Source organism: Prorops nasuta, unplaced genomic scaffold, assembly GCF_024137725.1.
Source record: "Prorops nasuta isolate Cenicafe-Biocafe unplaced genomic scaffold, Cenicafe_Pnas_1.2 PNAS00003, whole genome shotgun sequence".
NCBI lineage: Eukaryota > Metazoa > Arthropoda > Insecta > Hymenoptera > Bethylidae > Prorops > Prorops nasuta.
The window spans coordinates 10,079,931-10,105,631 of NW_027116800.1; the positions used below are offsets into that span (position 1 = coordinate 10,079,931).

Consider the following 25,701-nt stretch of genomic DNA (forward strand, 5'->3'; position numbering starts at 1 on the left):
GTCTTGGGGCAATCTTGGTTTTTTCTCCCTTGAAACGAATACGAGCTCTTGCCGTTCTCCTTATACTGAGCACGTTTAACAGTATTCGCAGTATTAAATGGGCGGGGATTATAAATCTGAAACGTATCAGGCATCCTCGATCGTTTATTTTCAAGAGCGATATTTGTAGACAATTTTCTTCTTAATTCTTGTGCTTGAAGTAAAGCTCTGCTTATTCCAGCTGCAATCGAATCTGCTTCTTTTTCGTAAGTGGGTACCTGTAGTTATTTTTTGTTTTCAATTAAAAGTATATCACAATAAAAATTTATAAACGTTTAAAAGTCTAATGATCAAGAAATAAAAAAAATTACTTCGAGACAAGTACAGTTGTCATCAAGTTCTTTCTCAACCAAAGTTTTTAATGGCCATGGTTTCAGTACAAATCTTGCCTCTTCGCAGTGATTTCGCAGTGTTTCTTTTACCTCTTCGGTGAATATCAGTGTTTCGTGAAGCCGTTTTTTCAAAAGATATAGTTTGGGCCATTGTGTTATAAAATCGCTTTTGGCCTCGGTCTATTTAAAAGAAAAAAAAGTATGATCAGAAATCCATAAAAATACATTGGTCAATCTAGGACACAGATGATAGAATAAGTAAGGAAGAATAATGTGTAATAAAGACTTAAAAGATATAATTTATTTTTTCCTTTTCTCACTTCGCATGCGCTAAATGCAATTAAGTAAACCCATAGTTATAGTAGTACTGCATGCACCGAAATTCACTGCTCATTTTTTTAATAACCTCACAGGGTTCTCTATTGAAATTTGTAAATGCTGCATATGGAAATGTTTACATTAATGTAATGATATCACTGGCTCTAATGAGACAACCATGAGACAGCAGTTTTTACAAAAATAAAAGGATATTTAGGGTGGTGTCTTAGCGAGACTTTACAATTATTCATTAATCTAATCATTTTCATTTGTTACGTTTCCATAGATATTAAGGATATTAACATCACGAGAGAGATAGAGAAGAGTATAATAGAGAAAACATTTCTTGCACATCTCGCTCTTTGTCTCTTACTGCAATCAACTGCAATTCATACATGCAGTTACCAATTACTTGTCCTTCCTGTTTAATCATTCTCATCATTGCTGTCTCGTTATGCAATATATTTTCTTTCCAAAATCCATGCTGATTCGAAAACATTTGATAAATATAAAAATTTTACTATAAACAATTAAGTTTGCTTCGAGTAGTCTCGACATGTTTAAATGTATATGCTAACAGGTTGCCATTTGGCATTTACGAGTTAACTTGAATAAAATTATTTTATAGACATTAGATTTATAGGAAACAGAAGTTATCTCGTATTTGCAATGACCACGTGTTATGCATATTAATACTTTGTACATAAAATATCCTCTTGCACCTGTTTACATTAATAAATTGCAATTTGACGTGTATAGTATACCATTGCAGTAGCTGCATGTATGATGGGCAGATCTCTCTTTCATTATGTTTACTCTTAGTTATTAATTGTACATTGTGTAATTAGCTGTTTTTATAAAATTAAATCCTACAAGTAGAAAAAAATAGGTGAAAATATCGTTACAAAGTTTTCATCTAAATGAATATTTATGTGAACTGGGAATTGGTGGAATTTAATGGACTGAATGTAAAACAAAAGACGAATTAACATTATTCTTTTATGCCACGATGAAAATGCGCGCCTTATAATTCATCCTTTCTTGGCACATCGTCGTCCTCGTCTTCTTCTTGGGCCTAGGAAAGAATTTTAAATATATTAATACCAAATTTGAGAAAAATAATTAATTATTATCGTGTTCACACATAATATATAAACGGTATATTATAAATACCTCTTTAACTGCCTGGCCATAGGCACCATTCGAATCAATGAATTTCGAAAGACCTTCCAAAGTTCTTTCGCCATTGTAATCTACAGCCTAAGCAAAAAACTCATTTATTTAATTTTTTACCGCGAATAGATAGCAAAAACAAATACTCAATTAAAACAAACCTCATTGGTGTCCTTCTTGTAAAGTGTAATGGTGGGGAAGCTTCTGATTTTTACATCGTCTAATTCATTAACGGTGGCATCCATATTTGCAATAACTACCGTTTCGCTATCCTTGTATTTTTCTCCCAGCTAAAATAGTCCAGTATTATATGCTTTTGTTTTTATTTTAATTACCAATAATTGAATTAAATTGTCGCACCTTTTCATAGATTGGAGCAAGCTCTTTGCAGTGCCCGCACCATGGAGCGTAAAATTCAACTAAAACATTTTTTTCTTTGTTATAAGCAACTTCATGGAAGTTGGTACCGACCAAAACCTTCACAGGTTTCTTATCCCAGTCTTCTGGCAAATCTTGTGCAAGGAGATGACGCTTCAGTTTGCCTTCAACAAAGCTAGTTACAAACTCTAAGATGTTTTCGCTAGTAAGATCTGGTTTGTCAGGCTTGTACTTGGACATATCTTCCTCCAACTTGATAAGACGCATCGACGGAACATCGTCCTTTTGCATTCCAAAGAATTCTAAGATACGCTCGTGGTCAGCTTCATCAGAATTAATGGTTACAAACAAAACCTAAAAGCAATGTATTATTTCAAGAACATATACACATGTTAAAGAATAAAATAATTTAGAAGTAGTGAAATACCTTTCCACGGAAGTTCTTTGCTGGCTCCTTAAAGCTTTCTTCGTATTTTTCAAAATGACCAGCATTCTTGCTAAGGAAGATTAAAAGATGACTCTTGATTTCACCACTAAAGATCTTCTTTGCGGTTTTCTGGTTGAAATCAACAATTAATGGTAAGGATTGTACAGTGATAAATGTTTCTAATTCCTGGACAGTGACCTCTCCTTCAAATATAGCTTTACCTTCATCAAACTGTAATTGATATTTAAATTTGTCAGTTCTTAATTCATTACCAGTTGATGTATTTTTAATGAATTAATAATTTGAACCATATCTTACCTTCTTAAATACTACAATCTTGCCATCTTCGATACCATATTCTTTGAATACTTCTTCATTGCTAGTAATACCAAATACATGGTCATCCATGGCATTTCCAACTTCAAAAAGGATCTTTGCAGCTTCGGACTCTTGATCCTGAACATTTATAAATTGTATCAAATATAATTCCCTATGGTATTTAAGTGAATACAAATTTTCAGAAGAAAACGTCTATAGAAACATACTTTGAAAAATCCAACAATAGCAACATTATTTGCTTCAATAAATGCTTTGACATCAGCCACAGTTGGCAAATCTTTTACAGCTGGACCAGATTTCTTAACTACCCAAGCTACAATGTCATCAGCTTGACGGTCCCCTCCATACTCAATCACAGATCCCTTACGGTAAAATTTGAGAGTAGGATATCCCTGAACATTGTGTTGTTCTGCCAATTCCTTTTCAATAATTGCATCTACTTTAGCTAATTTAATCTCTGATCCCATCTCTTCTAATTTTTGTGCTGCTTTGGCATATTCAGGTGCTAAACTTTTGCAGTGACCGCACCATGGAGCATCTAATGATAGAAATTCATACATATGATAAATATATGTAAAAGATTAAAGCAAGAAAAACAAATTTTTAAGTATTTATTAAATAAGACATGGGTCACATGTTCATAATGCAAGTGATGATTAGTAATAATTATAATAATAATTGAAGTAAAAAATGTAATTTAATGACAAAATGATTTAAAATATGACGATACATTAATAATATAATGAAACTAATTGAAAGAAGTAAGAAAGTAAGCATTTTAAGTGATGACGTGTAATCATGAAGCATCTGTTTCATCCGGCGCGGCGAGGCGATTCGGTTCCGAAAAATTTCAGTATAATGAAGAAAAGAATGAAGTAGGGTATAAAAAAATGAAAATAATTTAGAGCTTTAAGAGAATTCATCAGGGTAAGCAAGAAGACTTGCAATGAATAAGTAATGAAATATTTTACTTACAGAATTCGATGAGGATGTAATCGTGCTCTTTTAGAGCGGATTCAAAATTGTCTTTGCCAATCACCAAAACTCCATCCTCGGTTTCGATTTTAGCGTGTGTCGCGACAAAGGAAAATGCCGCTAAAAAGGCGATTGTAAGAAATTTCATTTTGTGAAACGTGTTGCTGCAGGGCCAATAAGTAAGGTATATATAAGTATATAAGGAGTGAGAGAGGAAGGCAGGCGGCAGAGCGTTAGTTAGTGTTATTCCTGTTACCAGACGGTCCTGTACTGGCCACTACTGACTCTACTTCTACTACCTCTACTGTGCTTTTAAGTGATGAACAGTATCAGTCGTCGGTGTTGGTGCCGTTGATGGAGAATCAGTCTTTCTCCGTCTTAATTTGTACCGCGATTCGCGTTTCGTCTCTCACGTCTCTCTCTCTCCCTCTAAATAGAAGGAATAGGATGGGAGGAAGTCGCAGCCCGATAAACAGCAGCAGCAGAGGGTAACTGGTAAGGTAACATCGGAAAACGCACAACCAGTGCAAGAGCAAGTGAGACCGTGAGCAATCTAATCAAAAAGGTAAGAGAAAGATAGGACTAGGACGACATAACAAACCATACCACGATGGACAACTGTGTAGTACCCCAAGTTAGTGCTACGCGGCGCGGAAGGCGAAACAGAATGTCAAACAATGATACAAGATCGTGGGTATTTGGAACCCCCACTATTCTCCCATACACTCATCAGCAATAGGAATAGGATTCACAGTGGGAGAATGAAATACCCATGATCTTGAAACACTGACATCGAATTGTTAAGAAGTGTATCGTGAATAATCATCGTGGCCGGCATCGGCATAGCTGGCATCCGAACATCGTGTGAGCCACTCATTGGTCGATTTTACTTCCTCTCGAAGCACTTGCCACCTTCCCACTCTCCAAGATCTACTCTACTTTATAGACTTTACTCTAAACATCAATGCGAGATGAATCTTCATTATTATTATCAAATGTTATCCAATCTTCCGTTGACCGACAGACCCCAAATAGGTCACGCTTAAAATTGCACAAATATTTTTTAATTGCTTATGAAATTCTTTTCTTTTTTTTTAATATGCCATCGCGATTTTCTTTCAATCTTTTACCGTCGTTCTTCAATAGTATCCTAGCATTTCATATTTACCGCCTTTTATACATTAAAATGGCGAAAAGCTTAAAAATAATTACTATTTTCCGAATTTCTCAAATAATTTATTCATGCTGTCCATTTTTCACATAGTGAATTTTTTTGTGATAATTGGCTACAGTTAAAAATGTTTTCAGAAACATTAATGAATCATAATCATTATGCTTTTTGTATATTTTTTCTTTTATAAAGATAGTTTTGTTTTGTAATTTATAATGTTTTACTGCCCGCCTTATTTATTTGATAACAGTAACGCACAATTTTTTAAATTATAGATTTAATAATAAAAGCTTTACTAACAACAACCAGCAATAAAAATATTCACGATTGGCCATGCTAAATTCTTGAGAAATCAACGAGTTTATTCGTACGCAGATGTGTCGGCGGTAATTATGAAAATTATAATTTCAAATTTATTCCAAAGGTATTATGAAATAATATGTATTTTAGGTGAAATAAAATGTTAAAGTGCTTTAATACATGCCGATGCAAATGTGTAGTTTTAAAAACAGTTAAAAATTTGATTTAAAATTAAGCATACCAGAAATAGTATCAATATAGTTAATAGACAGATTGTCAAGAGCAAAGGACAATATGTACATGTCTCTCGGTTATTAATAGATAGGAAAATAATGCACTTCACTCAATACCACAGGCATATTAATCAGGTAAGCATAAAATTTACCTCTTTATTATTAAAAAAACTTACATAGAGAAACAAAAGAAAATAATTTTAATTTTATTTTCTCAATGTATTGCATGAATGCCAATAAGATGCTGTGCCACGATACCATGCTATGATGACAGCATTCAAGGTAACATCAGAGATACTTGAAGAGAGTGATAACACTGCCCAGACTTTTCAAGATGGAAGTATGTAATAGAGATTAAAACTTAATGAAACTAAAATTAAAAATTATTTCTCTCCATGATTCAATTCAAATTTTGTTTTTATTTTGTTCTTAGGTGTATTGTCAGAATTTTCTTTCAAATATCCTTCTTACATGTTAACATTTCTCGATAATCATGAAAATAATAAATATGACGATGATAATGATTTGGATATTGATAGGCAGCAAGAAGGAGTGCTACAAATAGGTAATTTCTCAATTGGAGTATATCTGCATATACAGAGCGTTTCGCTTAATTTGACCCAGAACGTGAACGTAAAAATTAAATTTTTCTTTATAGCTATAAAACATACCAATTTTTTGCATAAAGTCTTTTTAGGCCTGATTTAAAGAACTTTCAAAAAAACCACACGAAAAATTGATATCTCTTATATTTACGAAGATAAATGAACTTTTACGTTCACGTTCTGGAACGAATTAAGCGAAACACCCTGTATGTTATTAATATCTATCAACACTAAAGCTACCAATTGGTAGTCAAATGACTCTTTTTAAATGTAAACACACGTGTTTAAAAATTCCTCGGTACATTTAGTATTAACTTCTGTAGCTAAATTTTAAAGAATATTCTATTTTTAGAGCACAATATATCAACAAACTTAGAGCTTGTTGGTTTGCAAATTTGGAGAGGTGCTTTTCTTTTAGCTGACTACATTTTATCCAATCCAGATTTATTTAGACAGAAAAAAGTTTTAGAGCTAGGATCTGGAGTGGGTTTGACTAGCATTGTAGCTGGAATTTTAGCATCGGATGTTATCTGCACCGGTAAGATTTAGAAAATCGTAAAATCATAAAGGGGAATATTAATTTGAATAAACCTTTATACAGATATTAATGATGGAGGAATCCTTAAAATGATACAGCGAAATTTTATACGAAATAATTCCTATGTAAAAGCAAGATTTTCTGTAGAAGAATTGAATTTCTTCAATCTGACGTGGTCGTCGAACCAGCACAAAAAATTTAATGAAGAAATAGACATCATTTTAGCAGCGGATGGTAATTTCAATTAGTATCTTAAACTTGTAAATTATATTAATTACTGATATGTTAATAAGTAATATATATTTTTACTTTCAGTTATATACGATGACAAAATTACTGATGCTTTTATTGATACCTTAGTAAAACTATTGAGTGGTAAACCCCAAAAAACGGCATACATCAGCCTGGAAAAAAGATACGTTTTCACAATTGCTGATATGGATACTGTAGCTCCTATGTATGAAGAATTCTTGAGCTGCATAAAAAAGAAAAACTGTAATTGGAGTGTAGAATATGTGCAATTAGATTTTCCACGCTATTTTAAATATAATAGAACCAAGCATATGGTATTGATGAAAATTGAAAATAAAACTTGAATATGTTAAGAACAATTTTTTCTTGCTTTAAAGAGATAGAATTAAATTAAGTTTCCATGAAATTATACATTTTAACAGATAATAATGATATTTCATTAAGAGGATTTGTCTCAATGATCTGAATAAAGTTCATTCAACAATATACAATATATGTATTTTCATCAATATTCTTATTTCCAGTTATTTCTCTCTAAGTTTGTAAAAAATAATTATAAGTTTGTCTATTTTATATTAATTATTATAATTGCCTAAGAATATTTCAAGATCAAAAAATAATGTATACCTATATCTTTTGGGAAGCTTTGATCGAAATTGAAAGTTAAATTTGATAGGCTATCTGAATTTGTAGTTATCTTCATTAAACTACATGATAATTTCTTTTCGTTACAGTGTAAGCGCACATAATCTATATTTTTCCTACATAAATTAATTTATTTTAGGGTAAAATCAAAGTTTCTTAAACCTCTTGTTTCTATTCTCCATTTATCTGGTTGAAAGACTAATGTTGTTTTCAAGGTTGTTTTGTAAAATAATTAGAGCTATCCAGAGGATGAGAAGTTCTCCACTATAATTTGTAACAGCAACACAGAATTGATAGTATGTTTTCTTGCTTTTCATTACACGGTTTTATTAATTTTTTTCGTTTTATTTCTATTTACATACTATTATAAACAGTATTAATAATGGACAATGTTTATAGTCGTTCGAGGAGAGTTAAGACCTATATCCACGTGTTAAAAAAATTATATAATGTCCGTAATGAAATGATGAATTTTTTAGTATTTAGAGTGTACATTTCTATACAGGAGATATACATAGATATGTAGGAGAATGTGAACTTTCCTTCGAACGACCGTAGGCAGTCAATATCGTACATACTAAAGCCAACTAAGTTTCAGATTTATATAGATTCAGGCTTGAATAATAAATTCGTCCAATAAAATAATATCTAACGACAGATTTATCAGAGAAAAGATCAAACGATTATGTCTATATTTATACAAGTGAGAAACGATAAGTTTGCTTCAATATGAATGACTTTCGTACTAAAGCTTACAAAATTAGCAATTGCTTCTCCTTCCCTCACTTCTCTGATTTGGTAAAGGCACTTTTGCTCTACAAGTTCAATATGTGATTTAAGAACAAAGCAAACAAGCAGGAAAATCATTTACAGCCTTAAAGTCTCAAATGGTGTCTTTATAAAGCGCTCTTGGCTCGCAAGCTCCTCCAAGTTATTTAATCAAATTCATCATATACTAAATAAGTATTTAAGTGCTAATTACAAAGTGATTTTAATTAGAAATTGCGTGCATATTTATAGCTATGGTACTGTATAAAAGATCGTTATATTTATAAATATTGAATGTACAAAACATATTGTTATATCTCAAGCAAACCTTATTCAGGAAAATGTATACATTAAGATTTAATAATGTTCCCTGCCTCATGTTGAAGTATGCAGTATTATATAAGATGTACAGTTACTCATGACAAATCTATGGATTCATTTAGAGCAAATGATTTTTAAATTTAATTTCCTATACATTTTTTAAACCCTTAATTAAAAAGTTATTCAAAATTAAAATTTCCATACTTTGAAACTTCCTACTACTCCCTGGGTTGCTCAAGCAATGCCTGATAAACAGGAGGCAGACGTTAAATGGATGCACTAATAGGAAATCTTGAATTAAAACAATTTGTAATCCATACAATTACTTTTTAATTATTAGCTAAACATAAAAATTATATAAAAATTCTATTCTGAAAATCATTCACTCTAGTTGAATTTATCAGTTTGGCACATGTTAAACGGATACCTTGTATCTGTAACAGCAGACAACATTACATTGATTCTAGTATTTTACAAGCTCAAACATTTGGCTCATGGGAATCAAGCTGATTAACTGTAGCATTGTTTTTAAATTCTTTTCTGTAAATTCGTCTGAATAGTGAAATAAAAGATGATCAAAAGGAATCAGTAGCATAAAAATTATTGACTAGACTAAAGAGAAATCAATGCGAGATACCACTAATTTTTTCAGGAACAATCTGGTTTTAAAGCAATAAATGTCACCTGATTACTACCTAGGTAACATGTTATTCAAGCTCCATAAATTTTGAAATAAAATAAAGTATACTTTCTCACTCTCTCTCTTTGTTTTTCTTTTCAAATTTAAGATGGAACGAAGCCTTTGATGTCATTCGCACAAATGCAATAAAAACTCTGATCCTGCTCGTAAAAACAATACCGAATTATCGATATTACTAATTCTCACTTTTTCTCTTTCTTTGTTTTTCCTTTAAACCTTAAGATGCAAAGAAGCTTTTGGTGTCATTTGCACAAATGCAATAAAAATTGATCCTGCTGGCTAAAACAACGATACCGAACTATCGGTATTACCAATAATTTTAATCGCGATTTTGTTACTTGCAACAAATACTGTACAAAAACGTATAATTTGCGCGAAGAGAAGACGACACATATTACGTATGATTCTAATAGGTACTTCCATTCTGAGACGACTTTTGACTATCGACACTATTGTTTGATGTTATACCATCCAATACCAATTTTCTCCTATGATATTCCGTACTGGCATTATCACCAGCCATTGACTTTCTACGTAACGGTGTAGAGTTTTCTGAAGCCTGTACTATCGAATTAGTACTTTTTCGTCTTGCCGGCAAGTCGCTCGATTGCTTCTGTCCCGGCTCATTTTGACCGAGCAACACACCGTTTGTTGCTGCAGTGGGAATTATAGTTTTGCTGCTGCTGTTGGTACCCGATGGCGCACAATTTACCTTGCTCGTGCCATTTTGAGCAGTTGTCAAGGTTCCCAAATTTTTATTACTCGTAGTTCCACTCGCGCTTCCATTCGTACTTTGAATTGAACCATTGAGATTGACAGTCTTATTAGATGATGTGTTCATCATGCTAGCATGTTTGCTAACGTTATTGTGAACCGAGCTGCTGCTCTTTACATTCTGTGAGCTTGGTGAACCCAATGGCAGGGAGGTTTTCCTTCTAGCGTTATAATTTGAACCATCGTTATTAAAATTAATTTTACTACTTGTACTGGTAGGCTTAGCAGAGTCCGAGGATGCATGAAATCCACTAGCAACCCATTTCTCCACTTGAGCCTCGTGGGACTTTTGCAAGACTTTCCGAACATCCCCGTCCTCGCCGCCTTCCTTCATAATCTCTTGAAGCTTCTGTATAGTTTGATATAATATCACCGGACTAATTAGACCAAAGTCAAATAGGCTACACATGTGTAAAACAAAATTTCGATACAAGTTCTTCATGAGCAACTCCTTCCCTTTTGTCTTTAAAAACATTTGGCAGGCCAATGGAATCTGGCAGTCCCCTACGTAACCATGTTTCATAACATGCAAGTTCCACATTTTCATCAGCTCTTTCTCTCCTTCGTTTACATCCGTAAAATCGTCGATCATCATCATTGTCTTTGTTTGCAACCATTTCGGATCATTCTCTCCTTCCGAATCAATATCCATCTCTTTAGGATAAATTGGCAAACACGTGACCGTATGATGATACAATCTAAAACATTAAAACCGAAAATTGAAACGATCTTTATAACAATAAAGCAAAACGACTATTATTACCTGTTATGCCCAGTTATATAAGGCCTCTGGTTTTCAAATTCATTTTCATCCAATTCGAGAAATTCCGATAAACTGGGTTTGGTTCTCTTAGGTCGGCAAACAAGAATATTCGTAACACTGGTCCGTCTAGTTGGTCCAGTTCTTGAGAAAGCTACACCCGATGGCTGTGAAATTAATTCATGTGGACTCCCAGAGTACGAGCCATCGTAGCATTCGTTTATGGCTACGTCTATTCGAGCTCCTTGTGATATTGGCTGAAATATTCAGGTATTATTACAAATGTAACCTTTGATTAACTCTTAGTTCTCATTATTGATAATTACCACGTAGGTAAAGGTGAACCGTGAATGACAGAGCTTAAGATGCTTTAAAAGGGAATAGAGTTTTCCGCAGTCTAAAGAGCACCAAGGGCAGTGAAGGTCTTCGCATGCTTCGGTTTGTTGTCGACTATTATTATTATATAAGAATTGGTAAACTATTTGTTGAGTACCCATAGAAGAGTCCACTTTATCAGTGGAAACAATTACTTTCGATGGGGACAATGGACTAGGAGTTGGCAGTGTAGTATTATTGTTATTATTAGTATTATTATTATGATTTACGGAAGAGCGCTCAAAACCAACTGCAATAAAACATTTTATTATTAAATATAGATTTTAAAATCTCCAAAACATAAATGTATAAAAATGTTTACCGCCGTGACTATAAGAGATATAAACTTTTTAGTACAAAACCTCTTTGAATGAGAATAGACAGGTATTTTAAAAAGGTTCTATGCAAAGTAAATTGATTTCCCTTATAATTACGTTTTAAACGGTAAATACTACATGTGTGTGTAGATTACATGTGAACTTACTATTTCCTGATCGATTCTCTTTGTTATCGCCATTGGGAATGGGAGGCATTGGTGGTGGTCTGTCCACTAAGCCATTTATCGGTTCCGTAGTCCAATTCAATCTAAATTTTAAAGTCGGGCCTTTGCTGAATAGATCGAATGGACCACACTCCGTAATATCAGAAATTGTTTCCCACGAACTATGTTTCTTTGGGCTAGATCTAATATTGGTTTGAACTTCGTGTAGGCCTAATTCATAATCACCGTCGGTTAAAAGACAGCGATTATGTTTATCGTATACAACTAGTTCCGAGCCGTATAGCTTAACGTCTTCACCAACGGATTTAATCGATCCTGTAGATGATTTTCGGCGTTTCTGCGCTGGCTCTAAAATTACACTTTTATTAAATTCATGTTCAAAAATTAAATAAATATAATTTAGAAATAGAAAATAACTTTTACCATCTAAATCACAGTTATGCATAAGGCAGCCATTGTTAGACATGCAGTAAACCCTGAGTAAAAGCATATAAGTTTTTGCTATATGGCCATTATTTAAACTAAAAGATTCATTAGATATTGAAATAATTGGGGCTTTTGGAGGTGGTTGATTTTCTGATGGATTTATGGGAACTTCACTTGTGCCAATGGAAACCTTGAAATATAATATAATCGTATAGTGCGTTGCATTTTAAAACTTGGACAATATATGTTATTACAAATAATTTACCTGCATTATTGGTGAACTGACATCTTTTCTTTTTTTATGACAGATTTTCAATAATAAAGTCTCAACTTTCACAGGGTCTTGAGTGGCATCAACTGTAAAGGTAAATTAGATAACAAAAGATATTCTCAATCATATTATAGATGTTTATATTATACTTTACGTTTCTTATCATAAAATCCTAAAAATGTAAGGGTCATATAACTGCGAAGAGACTGGCCATTGTTAGATTTAGACATTATTTTGTCCAGAATTGTGTCTATTTTAAATTCTCTTCTTGATTTGTGACTTCTAGACATTCGCTGTCTCATATAAGTTAAATTTCTGTATAGAAATATAGGCTAAAAGAAAATAAAGAAGATATTATTATGAAACAAATTGAATAAATATATTCAAACAGAATAAAAGCATTCTTGTTGGTGTAAAATAGACTATATATATAAAGTGATATGTTAAGGACTTAAATTGAAATATTTAACAAAGTATAGTGTCATGATATACTATATATTAAATAATTTTTAAGGTCCAATGTATTTCAATTTTTTTCCATAGGATCAATTTTTCTCTCACAAGAAAACGTTTACTCTATTTGATGTTGTATGTACTGTATTGCCGTACTACGGAATAATGCCGTATTTGCAGTCAATACGAAGTTAAATTTGAATTATTATTGGATTTATTTAAATATTATTAAACAAATATCCGGCGTATTCAAGAACTTCTCGATAAAAGACAAATTTTACTAACGTTTTAATAAATGTTAGTAATCCTTTAAAATTTGTTTTTCTTCTTTTCGTATTTGATGCAGATACGGCTTTCTTCCATGGTTTTGCAATATATTAAAAGTATATCGGGTTTAAGATTAATTATTTTAAAAAATAAATCTTTTCAAAATCGATTTTTCTTTCTAAATTTTTCGGGTTAGCATGAATTAATCTAAAATCCGGTACAGTAAATTAGTAAACTAGTTATTATATTACTTTTACTTATCTTTAATGGAGTTAATTTTTAAATAATATTATATTCAGTAAATAATTCTTACATACCTTTGACTAGTTCCACAAATAAAATTACGTTAAAATATTATTAAGTGCATACTAATGATCATTTGAGCAACACAATGCAGCACAGAAATACGTAATAATCAACGACAAACAAAAGATTCGAGAAAAGAAAAAAATAAATTTTTTTTGGCAAACATAAATAACAAAATATTACATTACTTACCGAAACAAGACTTCTTGTTCGCAAAAATCGGTAGATTTGTGTTGGTTCTGAAAAAAAAATTAAATTCTATTAGGGAAAAAAGATTTTAGTTAAGGGAAACGAACATAGATGTCTCAAAGTAAGAGCTTTCTCGCAAGTGAATTAAATGTTTGAGAGAATTAATACTGAAGGCGAGACAGCACCTATTCGATCCTTCTGTGATTCAGAATGGGATATGATGACTTGGTTTTGTCTCGGTTTAATCTGAGAAGCCTGCGCCAGTTTTTTGTTACGACTAAAGCAGGCTAAACCTCTCTGATCCCATAGTGAGCCAATACCACAATTTTTAATAATTAGAAAAGTAAATGATTAAATAGGGCAATAAAAAAATGTACCGTCCGTAAATTTTAACAAGTAAAAGGTGAAAAACATCTCGAGTTTTCTTATAATAAGAGATTTTAGATAATCTTAGCAAATATGAAACTATTTGTATTGTTATTCTACAGTTTTATAATTCGTTTCTTAAATGGCAATAAAAATTTGGGAGATTTGCAAAAATTAATCGTTAAATACGGATGTATATATGTACATTAGTAACCACATGATATAATGAGAAATTGAAGAATAGGTATAAAAAATAAAATAAAATTGGATCGTATGAGATAGAATATAGTATAGTAATGCAGGTAATGAACCGATGGTAGGGTAAGGTAAGGTAAGGTCAGGTACGGTAAGTAAAGTGAAGTGAAGTGAAATGAAAGAGAGAGGAAAAGAATGGAAAGAAAAGAAGCGACGCGCGCTATGGTTCGGCGTTCTGTACTCTGTACTACACAATTGGTATTTTTAGGGTTATGTGTACGCGACAATATTTCTCAACTGAATATTTCGTTTTAATGAAAGCCTAATTTGGGTATTATAAAAATTGAATGATGCTATCGATAAAGAATGAATGGTAAATAGCTTAATAGGAGCGACTTGATAAAAATTGACCACTTACTTTCAAAAGCCTGCAGAAAGAGTTCGTGATCTGCCTGGATTTGATCGATTCGCGGGCCCTTTTGCCCATCCAATTCTTTCTCCCGCTTTTTCGGCGGCATTCTTCACGTGAAAAGTAGCCAAACTCGCCACAAGAAATACACTTTGTCGCGTGAAAATATTAACTGACGACCTGATGACTGATGACAACAGACAAACAGGACAGACACGGGACACGGGCAGGAGGTCGATCTGGATCGGGTGATCTGTTGCGAATATCGGGTTTATCTAGGAGCTGTTAGTTCTTGGGTCTAGAGTCACCATTCATGCGATTTTGCTCGATTCATTTGGGTATTTGTTTCCTTGGCTTCCTTCAAAAACTTTGGCAAGCTCGGCAATTTGACGATTTGACCGCGCGAAAACTCTTCTGCCAGACTAAAAACCGTGAATCGAACCTTATCAGACGTGCACACTACACCCTGCACCAAAGATCAGTTTGAGAGACATCGGTCACCATTTACTGCTACTACAAATATAACAAAACCGAGACTACTTACTCGACTGAGTAGTGAGTTGGAATGAGTTAGGCGAAGCGCTGCTGTGCACTAGCGCTAGTCGTCGCCACCGCTGCTGCTAGGCTTCCCCCCCCCCCCCACCCCGCCCCCATATACCCCACAAGCTACTTACCGACTGGTTAATGTGATGAAAATTTTTTATCCGACAGAGTTTTGTCTGCTGTCTGCTTCTGCTCTGCTCTGGTCTGGTTCCTTGGCTACTCCGGACGGACAGTCCGGACTCCTGGACGGAGGCTATCTATCTCCCTAATCCACCTCTAACAGCCAACTCCAAGAATATCTTGTCAGTGACGCAGCTGAACGCAGTTCATGTTCATCATGGAGTACGTGGGTATGTGCATCGTTTCACCATTATTTCTATTCTTATTTGAGAATGCTAAATAATTATTTCCCATTTTCTGTACTACTACTGACTACTATTTTTTCACTTTCATATGGATGGCAATTATATCGTGTTTCATTGTATTAGTTGAACTTGACAAAATAATAATGGAATGTGTCAAATGGTATAAGTCACAACAATGGTCTTATTGCGAATTTTATCATTTGCTTTTATATCTATCTAAAAATATTTTAAAAGAAAAAAAAAATACAAGCACTCACACATCTGTACATAATATTTAGCCGTATGTTTGCTTCTTATCGTATTCAATTTGCAAATAGAAAGTAGACCTAGATTGTTTATGACAATGTTTCTTACATACAATCTTGAATATAATAATTTTTATTTAGGTACTGCGAAGGGTGATAGCAATGAAAATTGCTGCAGTTCTTCTTCTTCTTGTCCTGAAGTAATACCAAATTCTAAAAGCAATGAGACTGTACTGGAAAGAATGGACGAATCAGCAGCTGTGATAGAAAGTATCACAATATCTTCGCATGATATTCCAACTACTTCACAAGATGAGCCTAGAGAGGAAATAGACTTTAAAGTTGTATATAACAAGCAAAAGATTAATATAAACTTTGCAATAGATGGTACAGTTGGTGAACTTAAAACTCATCTGCAAAATATCATTTCTGTACCAAAAGACATGCAAAAAGTTATGTTCAAAGGTTTAGCCAAAGATGAGCAAACATTGAGAGGTTTAGGTGTTACAAAGGGTAAATACAAATATTTCATTAAGTACAATAGAATGCAAATGTTCAAATTTTAATGCAAACTTTTACTCCTTTATCAAAGGTGCCAAAGTCATGATTGTAGGTTCAAAATTAGACGATGTATTAGCTGTAACAATTCCTACCATACAGGATTTAGCTGAAGAAGCCAGCTCTAGTACAAACAAAGAAAAACTGTCACAACAAAAAATACATAGGAAAGTATTGGACAAGGGTATGCCAGAAGATGTTATGCCAGGCATTTTGAATAGGAAGGTAAGTCATTTGTTAAAAGATCTAATAGTTCCATGTTAAAAATTTTGATAAGTTTTATGGGATTGATAAGTTAACAAAAAAGTTCTCTAATCTGTAGTTTTTCTATATAACATGAAGTTGTAATCTTCCAATATAACAAAACATTTTAAAATATATTTGTTATTATTTTTCTTGGGAATTTTTATATACTTATGAAGACTGTTTTATAAATTTGGATCCATTAACATATTAAGTAATAATCCAATAGGAAATGTCTAAAAAAAAAAAAAAATTTTTTATGCTTAGATAAAGTATAACTATGGCTCTAATATATAAATTAACATCATTTGCTTTAAGCAAGAAAAATCTAAAATTAACAGTCCCAAAATGACATTATTTTTCATAAAAAAATGTGAACTAACAATTGAAAAGGAAGTTAACCACTTGTATCAGTTCCAGTTGATAACAGTGCTGCAGTCATGATTGCTATAAAGATTTTTTTCTTCCTTTTTCTTTTTTTTTTAACATTCCAGTAAGCTGCTACCAGCCATAGTGGTAGATAAATTCATAATGTTGCAAAATTTCTTTTTGAACTATCATTTAAACAAGTAAATAAATTTCTTTTATATTAAACATTTAAAATAATCAAGATAGAAAAATTACTGCCTAAAATAATGTTTTCTTGATTAATTTGTCAATTCCATAAAAATTATCTACAACTTTTGACCCAGAAAAAACAAAGTTACCTTATTTGCTTTTCTTTTCTAACGATAGAGACCAGCAATAAAGTTATTTTTTAATTTTTATTGATAAAAGTTTTATTCAAATAGGAACTACTTCCAGAATGTCCATTAGCAGGAATGTTAAATAAATCTGGTGGAAAAGTCAGATTAACTTTTAAATTAGAGCAAGATCAATTGTGGATCGGAACCAAGGAAAGAACTGATAAAATACCAATGAATTCTATTAAGGGAGTTCATAGTGAACCTATCCATGATCACCCTGAATATCACATAATGGTATGTATTAAAGTGCTTCAAATAAAAAATTGAAGTATTTACAACTTTAGCCTACTTTATTCATAATTAAAATATCTGTAGGCTATCCAGCTAGGCACAACTGAAGCATCAAGATATTGGATTTATTGGGTTCCTGCGCAATACATATCTGCCATTAAAGATGCAATTCTTGGCAAATGGTGTTGGTTTTGATTGGTTATTAACAAGAACTTTTGTCTTTTTACAAAGTGTAATCGGGTGTAAACATTGATACAAACACGACTGCGCTAGTCACACATTTAAACAGTAAGTAATAGTAAATTATTTTGAGAAGAAATGTTGCCAAGTAGTCGAAACTAAACAGAGATTAAAGGAGTGGAAATTTGTTTGTACAAATTAATAGAGCAGTGCGCGATACACTACGACTGTAATTCTTCTCACTGCCTCATATGTTTCAGGTTTTACCAAGTAATAAAAGTATACAAGTTGCAATTCTATTCATATGATTAGTTGTACAAATACTGTGATTATGGGAGCATCCTTTTACTCTGTTATTACAAAAGCTCAAAATTTTGGTTGGCTATTAAATTTTTTGATCAAAGAATGTTAAAAAGTAACCATTGTACAAACTTAGCCTTTATGGTTATGCTTTTATTTTATAAATGTATTGACAGTACTTTAAATCAGATTTTTTGCAAATTTTATAAGTTTCAATTTTTTGCATTTTGCAAATCAATAAAAAAATGGTATCGCGTATTTTTTATTAAATTTTTTAATAAATGCTTTACATACTCGTAGGAAGAAAATAGTATTCCATATTTACAAATCTTTCCTGACTGTTTCAAATAAAGAAAAATGCAGCACACTAATTTTAACTTTGAAATTTTGAAGAAAAACTGACACCGGATACAAATTTTTATTTTCCGCTAATATGTGATAATCTTTTCAAAATCAATTTTTATTTTAGTCAAGCTTGAAAAAGATACATGTTTAAGAAAAATGGTTTATCGTTAAGAAAATCTTTAGTAATACTTTGTGATACAAATTTTCTATCACTATAATTATAATGGTGATTTATGTATAAAATATAACAACGAATTTCATGCCAAATAAAAAATAATGTAAATCATGTTCACCTATTTTCACATTGGCCTATAAGCAAAGGACAAAAGAGAAAAAAATATTATAAATAGAAGAGTTGTGTCCATATGAGCAAAAAAATTGTAGATTATTTAGTATACTATAGATATTGTAAATTAAGTTTTATACCGTGTATTATGTAATGGGAGAAAAGACAAATCAAAATTTTACCCTAGTTACAAAACAGCAGCAATTATCATTTGCAAACTAAATATCAGAAATTTGTTTAAAAAAATCTGTACATTATGTTTTGTGATTTGATATAAAGTAAATGCTTTTAAGAATGATATAATATTGATTGTTATAATATCCCTGACATTTTTTATAAAGTTAATGATGGTTAAAATTTAATAAAGAAAAAATATGTATGTTTTTGTTTATTCATATTTTTTTGGTAATATATATTAAAACCTTTATAGCTAATTTTAAATTAAATTTTTATTAGTAGAAAGGAACAGATATATCAAAAGGCATCTGTCATCTTAAAAAAGAAAGAGGGGGAGAGACAGAGACAGAGAGAGAAAGAGAGAGGAGCTATTTCTTTTAATAGAGGAAAGCAACAGGAAGCTGCCTATTATAGGGTATTGGATTACAGAGAGTTACAAGTAGGTAAGACAGCTTCTCTCATTCAAGAAACAGATGTGACAGATGGAGGATGAATTGAGAAACGAAAAGAAGTGAGAAAGAGGGAAATTAAATGGAATGAAGATCTCTCCACCAATGAGAACAGATGAAAATGTGAAAGTATTCATCCTGTGCTGTTGATGCTGTCCATCCCATGCTGTAATCAATAATAGTTTCTCTAACATTCTCCAAGACAAATGGCTCAAGGCCAGGTTATATTTGTGTGTGTATTATATCTCTGCTACATATACTACATACATGCATAATTAAAAGTGAATATTGTCAATTTTGACCAAATACTACTTGTTTTTGGTTTTAATTTGTTTACCTTGTGCTAACAATTGTATAATTACTGAGACAATTATTACTCTAACATTGTAGCAGTAGGGAAATATTAAAAGTAAATATCTATGATACGTGGATATGGCAGATGATGAAAATCACATAAAGATTATTGAAGAGACATTTTTTACTCTGACTGAACATTTTTTAAAGAATGGTGCTACTTATAGGGAATTGAAATTAGTTTGCCTGAAAACAAATCATGCAGAAGAACAAAAAGAAGTGGCTACTAATAATATACAATACTTAAGAAAATCATTTGTTGCACTTGTTATACTGCTGTTTTCCAGTTGTTGTTTAAGATATTCTTATATTGATGAAGTTATAAGAAGTTTTTATGGTACTAAATGCTTTGTACCTAATAATTATTTTGTATGGGAGTTTACACGTCCAGTATCCAATTGTGATTATTGTCGTACTGTTGAATCAGCATTAATATTATCTAATCTAACCAAAGATACATTCAAGCCATATGCATATTCTTCCAAACCTATAATTATAAAAAATGCTGCCAATCACTGGGAAGCATCAAAGATATTTAATTTAAAATATTTTCATAATCTTTATGAAAATATTAATGGTGCTTATGAATCCATTGAAGAGGAATGTCAATTTTTACATTTTAAAAGTAATTTTACCAGTCTGAAGGATGTATTTGCAATGACTGATGATAGAGCAAACAATAAAGATGGCAAACATCCCTGGTACGTTGGATGGAAAAATTGTCATCCCCAAGTTTTGGAGCATATGAAACAATTCTATGAGCCACCAAATTTTTTACCTGATGATGCAGAGATCCCACAAACTAATTACATATTCCTAGGGTATGATCAAGGAGCCATTATGCACGTATGTATTTCTCTTTGTACACAATGTGTATGAATTTTATCTTAGGCATTATCCTTGTAACAAATTCATTTGATTTTCAGTTGGATTATATACCAAGGCTAATGTGGCAAGGGCAAATTTTGGGCAGTAAAATATGGACTGTTGCCCCTACACCAGAATGCGATTACATTTGCAAGCCATTTAATTTTACAGTTGATACTGGAGATATTATTTTATTAGATACTAGAATCTGGTATCATGGAACATATGTGGAAAATGGAAAATTTAGTTTGACTTTAACCTCTGAATATGGATAGGAAGTTCAGATCTGTTAAAAATTAATCTAATTTTACAAGTACAAATTTTACTGAAGTGAGGAAGACAGGAGTATTTAAACTATAATTTATTAATACTCTTGTGTAACATTTGATTGCTATAATTGTAATGGCTTAATGAAAAATGATTTTTATCTATATATGTGTAAATATTGTGTAGAAACATATTTTTAATATATTTTAGAATTGTAAATACGAACTTATATAACATACGTTGACTAAAGTGCCATAAAATAATTTAAATAATTGGTATAAGGTCAATGTGCTTTGCCATTATGAAAAACTAGTCAAAAATTATTAACATTTGATATTGCTGATGTTTAATAAAACTTTCTGCATGCACTATAACAAATAGGTCTCTTTAATAAACCAATGGTGAAGGATTAATATTCAAAAGTTACCACAAGGAAAATACTCCTTTTGATTTAAATACTTTCCCCCTGAATAGATATTTAAAATGGAGAGGGTGGGGAGTTAATTTTGGTTAATTCATGTAAGTAAAAAAACGACATAGCTGGAAGCTTATGAACTTCCAGTTTGTAAGACTGACTTGTAATCTATAAGAATGAATGAAGATTGTTGGTTATTGGTTATTTCACAACTTTTTATATTGCCAATGTACGAAAAACCATGCTGTACATTCTTTAAAACGACTAATAAACTATCGTAAAAGTACATACATCCCTCATGCTCCATTTAATTCCATATTACATATATCGAGCTTTTTTTACGCTTATGTTTAAATGCGCAGAACTTAGTCATTCCATTTTTTAAATACATAACAATTATTAACTAAAAATACTAAATATTGATGAAGATATACCATAATACCATTTAAATTGTGAAATGTGTGTAAATCTTCAAAAATGCTGTTATATCTTTATTGTTTTTAATATGAAAATCTATAATACCTCACATCCAATAAACATAATATTTAGTAAAGTCCTCGTTTGGTGCAATTTCCTACTTGGCAATATAAATGCAATATAACAAACATAATACATAACAATTAATTTGCTGAGTAGGAAATAGCATATAATAAGTAAATTACTCTAATAGTTTATTTGTTGGATAGTTTCAAAGTTTGTATAAAGAGCATGTGAATAATTATAAATTTTTTAATAAGTGAAAACGTATTTTTTACATTTGAAAGCTACAGCAATATTCAACCACAGCTTTGCCTCTTTGTTAAAAAATAATAATAATGGAATGTACATGACAGTTCATGATGAATGTGAAAATATAACGTTTATAATTCTTTGAATATTTAATGTACGCGTTACTTGCTCGGTATATATCAGTACGACGCATTACATTATTTTAGCTTCATTGATCTTTCTTTTCCGTGGCTTGCTGGAAGCTTGGCGGACTTTCCTATAATATTTGAAAATCACAGTCAATCCTTTAGCCAATAATAAAAAAGGGAGAAAATATTATTTTAATTTTTTGCTTACATAGTACGCAGGTGGAGGAACGTAGGCACACTGTGGTCTATTTGGATCATAATATGCACTTTGTGCAGCTTCAGCAGCCTTGGCATCTAAACAGTAGAAATAACATTTGAAAATGAATCGATAAATAAGTAAACTGAGTTGATGTTAAAAAAAAGTAAAAAACAAACATACAGCCATAAATATTAGTTGGAGTAAACTTATTATTTTGTGGCATTTTAATAATTTTTTTCAATGTTTTATTATTCTGGTTAATTGCAGTCTTCCAAGTAAAAGGGTTTAACGAGTTTTGTAATGAAAATTATCTTACTTAATTGTTTAATAAATAACGTACGAAAATTCTAATACGCTAGCACAGCACTATCATTATATTCAACGATTATTTTTCTTAAAAACACTGGCGGAACGCAGGTATTACTGATCTCAGTAAAATATTTACAATAGAAATTTTTATGTCAACGATTCCTTTGCGATTCATTCAAATTGTAAATCTTAAATAGTTCCATAAATTTCGAAACATAGCTATTTAATGATTTGATAATATCGAAAATTGAAAACATTAAGTCAGATTTTTCTTTCGCTAAGAGTTTCTTTAAATTTACTAGGACCATCTATAACAACTATGAAATAATAACTGAGCCTCAGTGAAAGTCGTCTAGACTCCAGTATAGCCAAAGCGCAGAGTTATGCAAGAGCATTGCATAATATTAAAAACTTTCAAGTTTAATAGGTGAACAAGAAGGTACCGCGAATGCCAAGCACGCCGAAATTTAGGAAAATTACTTTTCTGTGTGTAACAATCCGTCTTCCAGTTTGACAGGTTTAAATAAAAACAGCATCTGGTATTTTCTTAGTATTTAATTTCGTCTTATAATGACATTAAAGTTAACGCTAGAAAGCTTTATTTTTTAAAAGTAATATAATTAATTTTTTTTCTTGAAAGCATACAAAGATTGTCAATAGGCATTGGACGAATTTATTTGCATATATTAAAAAGTGTATATGTATTTGTTTAATTATATATTGAATAAAAAAAACTTTTGTTATATTTTTATATTAAATATAAACAGTGGTTCAATATAGAAGTAATAAATTGAATCAGTATTGTTGAGTATATGGATTGTAAGGATTATTTAAAGTATTTGTTCCATGTTGAGAATAAGTACTGCCTTGTGGATATGGTGAAGAATATGGTGGCGGATTTTGTGGATAATTATTATAGTTTGGTTGGCCATATGGATACGCACCTGCTTGAGACATTGGTTGACCATTGTAATTTGGATTACCCCATGCAGGAACATTATTCTGCTGAGGAGGTACCCAGCCTTGTTGCTGGCCAGCTCCACCCCATGCCCCTTGTTGTGGAGCAGTTCCACCACTGACATAAGGCTGATTTATGCCTGGATAAGGGGGAGGCATATCCGTCATAAAAACGGTGTTTGCTGTAAAAGTAATATTTACTTAACAGGCTTTATTCAAAATAAATAAAAGTATTATACAACATATATATAGAATATATTAGAACGTGGAACTTAGTTTTTCATAATAAAGAAATAGAAAAACTAGATAATAATATCAATAACATAATAACAATATACATGCATTGAACTGGAAAAATAAATATAGATGGCAAAAATTAGAGTACTCAGGTAAGAGATTAAATTTTTAGAAAAAGAGTGGGACAGGCAGAATATAAAAATATGATCTTCCACCTGGTGGCATATCAGGGAATACATTTGTTGGAGGCATCCATCCATAATAACCTGACGGAGCTGCCTGGTAAGCTGGTGGTGGTGCTGCATACCAGTCAGTTGATGGGGGCTGATAAGGAGGTGGTGCATCATCATGGTTGTTACGTTGGGCTTAAAAAGGAAAAAAACAAATACAAATGTATTGCTTAGAAATTAGTTACTAAATGAAAATTACCCATTGATGCTGCTCTTAACATTGCCTGACCAAATTCAATTGCACCTCCACTTTTAAAATGCAGTTTAAATTTGCACTCTCCTATCCAATTCCCATTAGGTTGTGCTCTGACTTTGCCTTTGATATAATTAGCACCAAAGATTGGCTGCTCCAATTCAACTTCGTTCAATGTCACAAAAGGAAAACTAAAGGATTGCATCTTTTCTTTCTGATCTTTAGCATTAAAAATCATTCGATGTGTAGTTAGATATAGTCGACCACGCTTCGTTCCAATAAACTCTGGTTGCTCTTGTCCATGAAAATCCATTGTGACATTGTCACAAAATAATAATATACTGGAAGGGAAAACAGAAAAGTTAATCTTTATGGTGAAAGAATTTCTAGATTGAGGATATACAGTAAAAAGATGTTAGAGCTTTCTCAAGTTTAAAAATAATTATTAAATAATAATGAAATTGCAGAGATTAACTCATTAACTAAGAAATAATAGCTAAAACGAATTGAAATAAATGAACTTATAAGAAAACGGTCGAAAGATTGGAGAAAAACAGTGGTAGGAAGGCCACGGTGTTATTACGTTGCAACGTCATAACCGAGAATATTCGAAAGAGAGAAGTTGACAAGTTGGTTAGAATTGGATCTCAGGAATAATTGTGCAGCATACCATTCTCCCGAATGTATAAGAACTCCTCCGTTGGTGTGTGCTGTGTTGAGCGACATGTTTTACACGATTTCTCTCAACCAAACTGCGGAAAAATACTAAAAAATTGAGATTTAGGGTGTGAGCGATGTTCCGTTCTTGCTGTCAGCTGATCCATACGATAAATGAGAATAGGATAGTAGAAGCAGACGGCACTGACGTCTGACGGCAGATATAAGCCAGACCCAAAGAGCAATGGAACAGTACCAATAATCGTAAATTTCCTCTCTCCTTCTCACTCTTTTACCCTTTTAGCGCATTTATCGCTTAAACGTGTGCTTTGTCCTTTACACTTTTATGTATCATTAATCCTTGGACCTAAGTATAAGCGAAAAATATTCCGATTGCACAGATTGCATCCACCTATGCAATCAGTGTATATACATGTCATAAGATACTATATATTAACATTGACCACGATGATTCATATTTTTCTCCTGCCAGTACAATCCTACGTAATTTATTAAAACACTTCATACCCCAACTAATTACATAGGATTTGCAAAGCTAAAAAAAAATAAAAAATTAAAGAGTTTTAATAATCAAAGAGAATTTATATAAAAGAAAAAACGTGGATAATTGAAAAATAGCGGGCATTGAAACTGCGTGGAACGTGGACTGCGCAGGTTATTATA

General features: G+C 31.9%; 6 protein-coding genes across 9 annotated transcripts; 3 read left to right on the forward strand and 3 right to left on the reverse strand.

Moving 5' to 3' along the window:
- Window positions 1-645: 645 nt before the first annotated feature.
- Window positions 646-4,129, reverse strand: Pdi (protein disulfide isomerase). Its single transcript, XM_066747712.1, has 8 exons — window positions 3,982-4,129; window positions 3,213-3,544; window positions 2,986-3,123; window positions 2,668-2,898; window positions 2,223-2,594; window positions 2,024-2,152; window positions 1,863-1,949; window positions 646-1,764 (listed from the first exon to the last, which is right to left on the reverse strand). Exons 1-8 carry the CDS (start codon window positions 4,127-4,129, stop codon window positions 1,714-1,716), a joined length of 1,488 nt encoding a protein of 495 aa, XP_066603809.1. The 3' UTR covers window positions 646-1,713.
- Window positions 4,130-4,410: 281 nt separating this feature from the next.
- Window positions 4,411-7,560, forward strand: LOC136786170 (methyltransferase-like protein 22). Its single transcript, XM_066747718.1, has 8 exons — window positions 4,411-4,546; window positions 5,428-5,538; window positions 5,603-5,820; window positions 5,927-6,025; window positions 6,119-6,250; window positions 6,643-6,828; window positions 6,892-7,062; window positions 7,144-7,560. The coding sequence occupies exons 4-8, from the start codon at window positions 5,950-5,952 to the stop codon at window positions 7,422-7,424; spliced, it is 846 nt and encodes a 281-aa protein (XP_066603815.1). The 5' UTR covers window positions 4,411-4,546; window positions 5,428-5,538; window positions 5,603-5,820; window positions 5,927-5,949; the 3' UTR covers window positions 7,425-7,560.
- Window positions 7,561-7,681: 121 nt separating this feature from the next.
- Window positions 7,682-15,520, reverse strand: Su(z)12 (Polycomb protein Su(z)12). Its single transcript, XM_066747711.1, has 9 exons — window positions 14,817-15,520; window positions 13,841-13,887; window positions 12,777-12,954; window positions 12,617-12,708; window positions 12,349-12,541; window positions 11,908-12,273; window positions 11,375-11,673; window positions 11,052-11,305; window positions 7,682-10,986 (listed from the first exon to the last, which is right to left on the reverse strand). The coding sequence occupies exons 1-9, from the start codon at window positions 14,914-14,916 to the stop codon at window positions 9,921-9,923; spliced, it is 2,595 nt and encodes an 864-aa protein (XP_066603808.1). The 5' UTR covers window positions 14,917-15,520; the 3' UTR covers window positions 7,682-9,920.
- A 41-nt stretch (window positions 15,521-15,561) lies between these two features.
- LOC136786169 (ubiquitin domain-containing protein UBFD1-like) lies at window positions 15,562-18,476 on the forward strand. 3 transcript variants are annotated; one of them, XR_010824764.1, is made up of 6 exons: window positions 15,562-15,700; window positions 16,102-16,473; window positions 16,553-16,743; window positions 17,553-17,741; window positions 17,823-18,026; window positions 18,179-18,476. XR_010824764.1 is itself a non-coding variant. In XM_066747717.1 (6 exons), exons 3-6 carry the CDS (start codon window positions 16,203-16,205, stop codon window positions 17,931-17,933), a joined length of 762 nt encoding a protein of 253 aa, XP_066603814.1. In that variant the 5' UTR covers window positions 15,562-15,700; window positions 15,839-15,995; window positions 16,102-16,202; the 3' UTR covers window positions 17,934-18,476. The 3 variants fall into 3 exon arrangements, 2 of the variants coding, with proteins under 2 accessions (XP_066603814.1, XP_066603813.1); XM_066747717.1 differs by adding an exon at window positions 15,839-15,995 and having other exon boundaries at window positions 17,823-18,476; XM_066747716.1 differs by having other exon boundaries at window positions 17,823-18,476.
- Window positions 18,477-18,613: 137 nt separating this feature from the next.
- LOC136786167 (uncharacterized) lies at window positions 18,614-21,940 on the forward strand. The gene is made up of 2 exons (XM_066747713.1): window positions 18,614-20,675; window positions 20,756-21,940. The coding sequence occupies exons 1-2, from the start codon at window positions 19,908-19,910 to the stop codon at window positions 20,969-20,971; spliced, it is 984 nt and encodes a 327-aa protein (XP_066603810.1). The 5' UTR covers window positions 18,614-19,907; the 3' UTR covers window positions 20,972-21,940.
- Window positions 21,941-22,089: 149 nt separating this feature from the next.
- Wbp2 (WW domain binding protein 2) lies at window positions 22,090-25,672 on the reverse strand. Of its 2 annotated transcripts, XM_066747715.1 has the most exons (6): window positions 25,031-25,670; window positions 24,367-24,701; window positions 24,153-24,302; window positions 23,688-23,882; window positions 22,444-22,529; window positions 22,090-22,363 (listed from the first exon to the last, which is right to left on the reverse strand). In XM_066747715.1, exons 1-6 carry the CDS (start codon window positions 25,084-25,086, stop codon window positions 22,316-22,318), a joined length of 870 nt encoding a protein of 289 aa, XP_066603812.1. In that variant the 5' UTR covers window positions 25,087-25,670; the 3' UTR covers window positions 22,090-22,315. The 2 variants fall into 2 exon arrangements, with proteins under 2 accessions (XP_066603812.1, XP_066603811.1); XM_066747714.1 differs by lacking the exons at window positions 22,090-22,363; window positions 22,444-22,529 and having other exon boundaries at window positions 23,286-23,882; window positions 25,031-25,672.
- Between the last annotated feature and the right edge of the window lie 29 nt (window positions 25,673-25,701).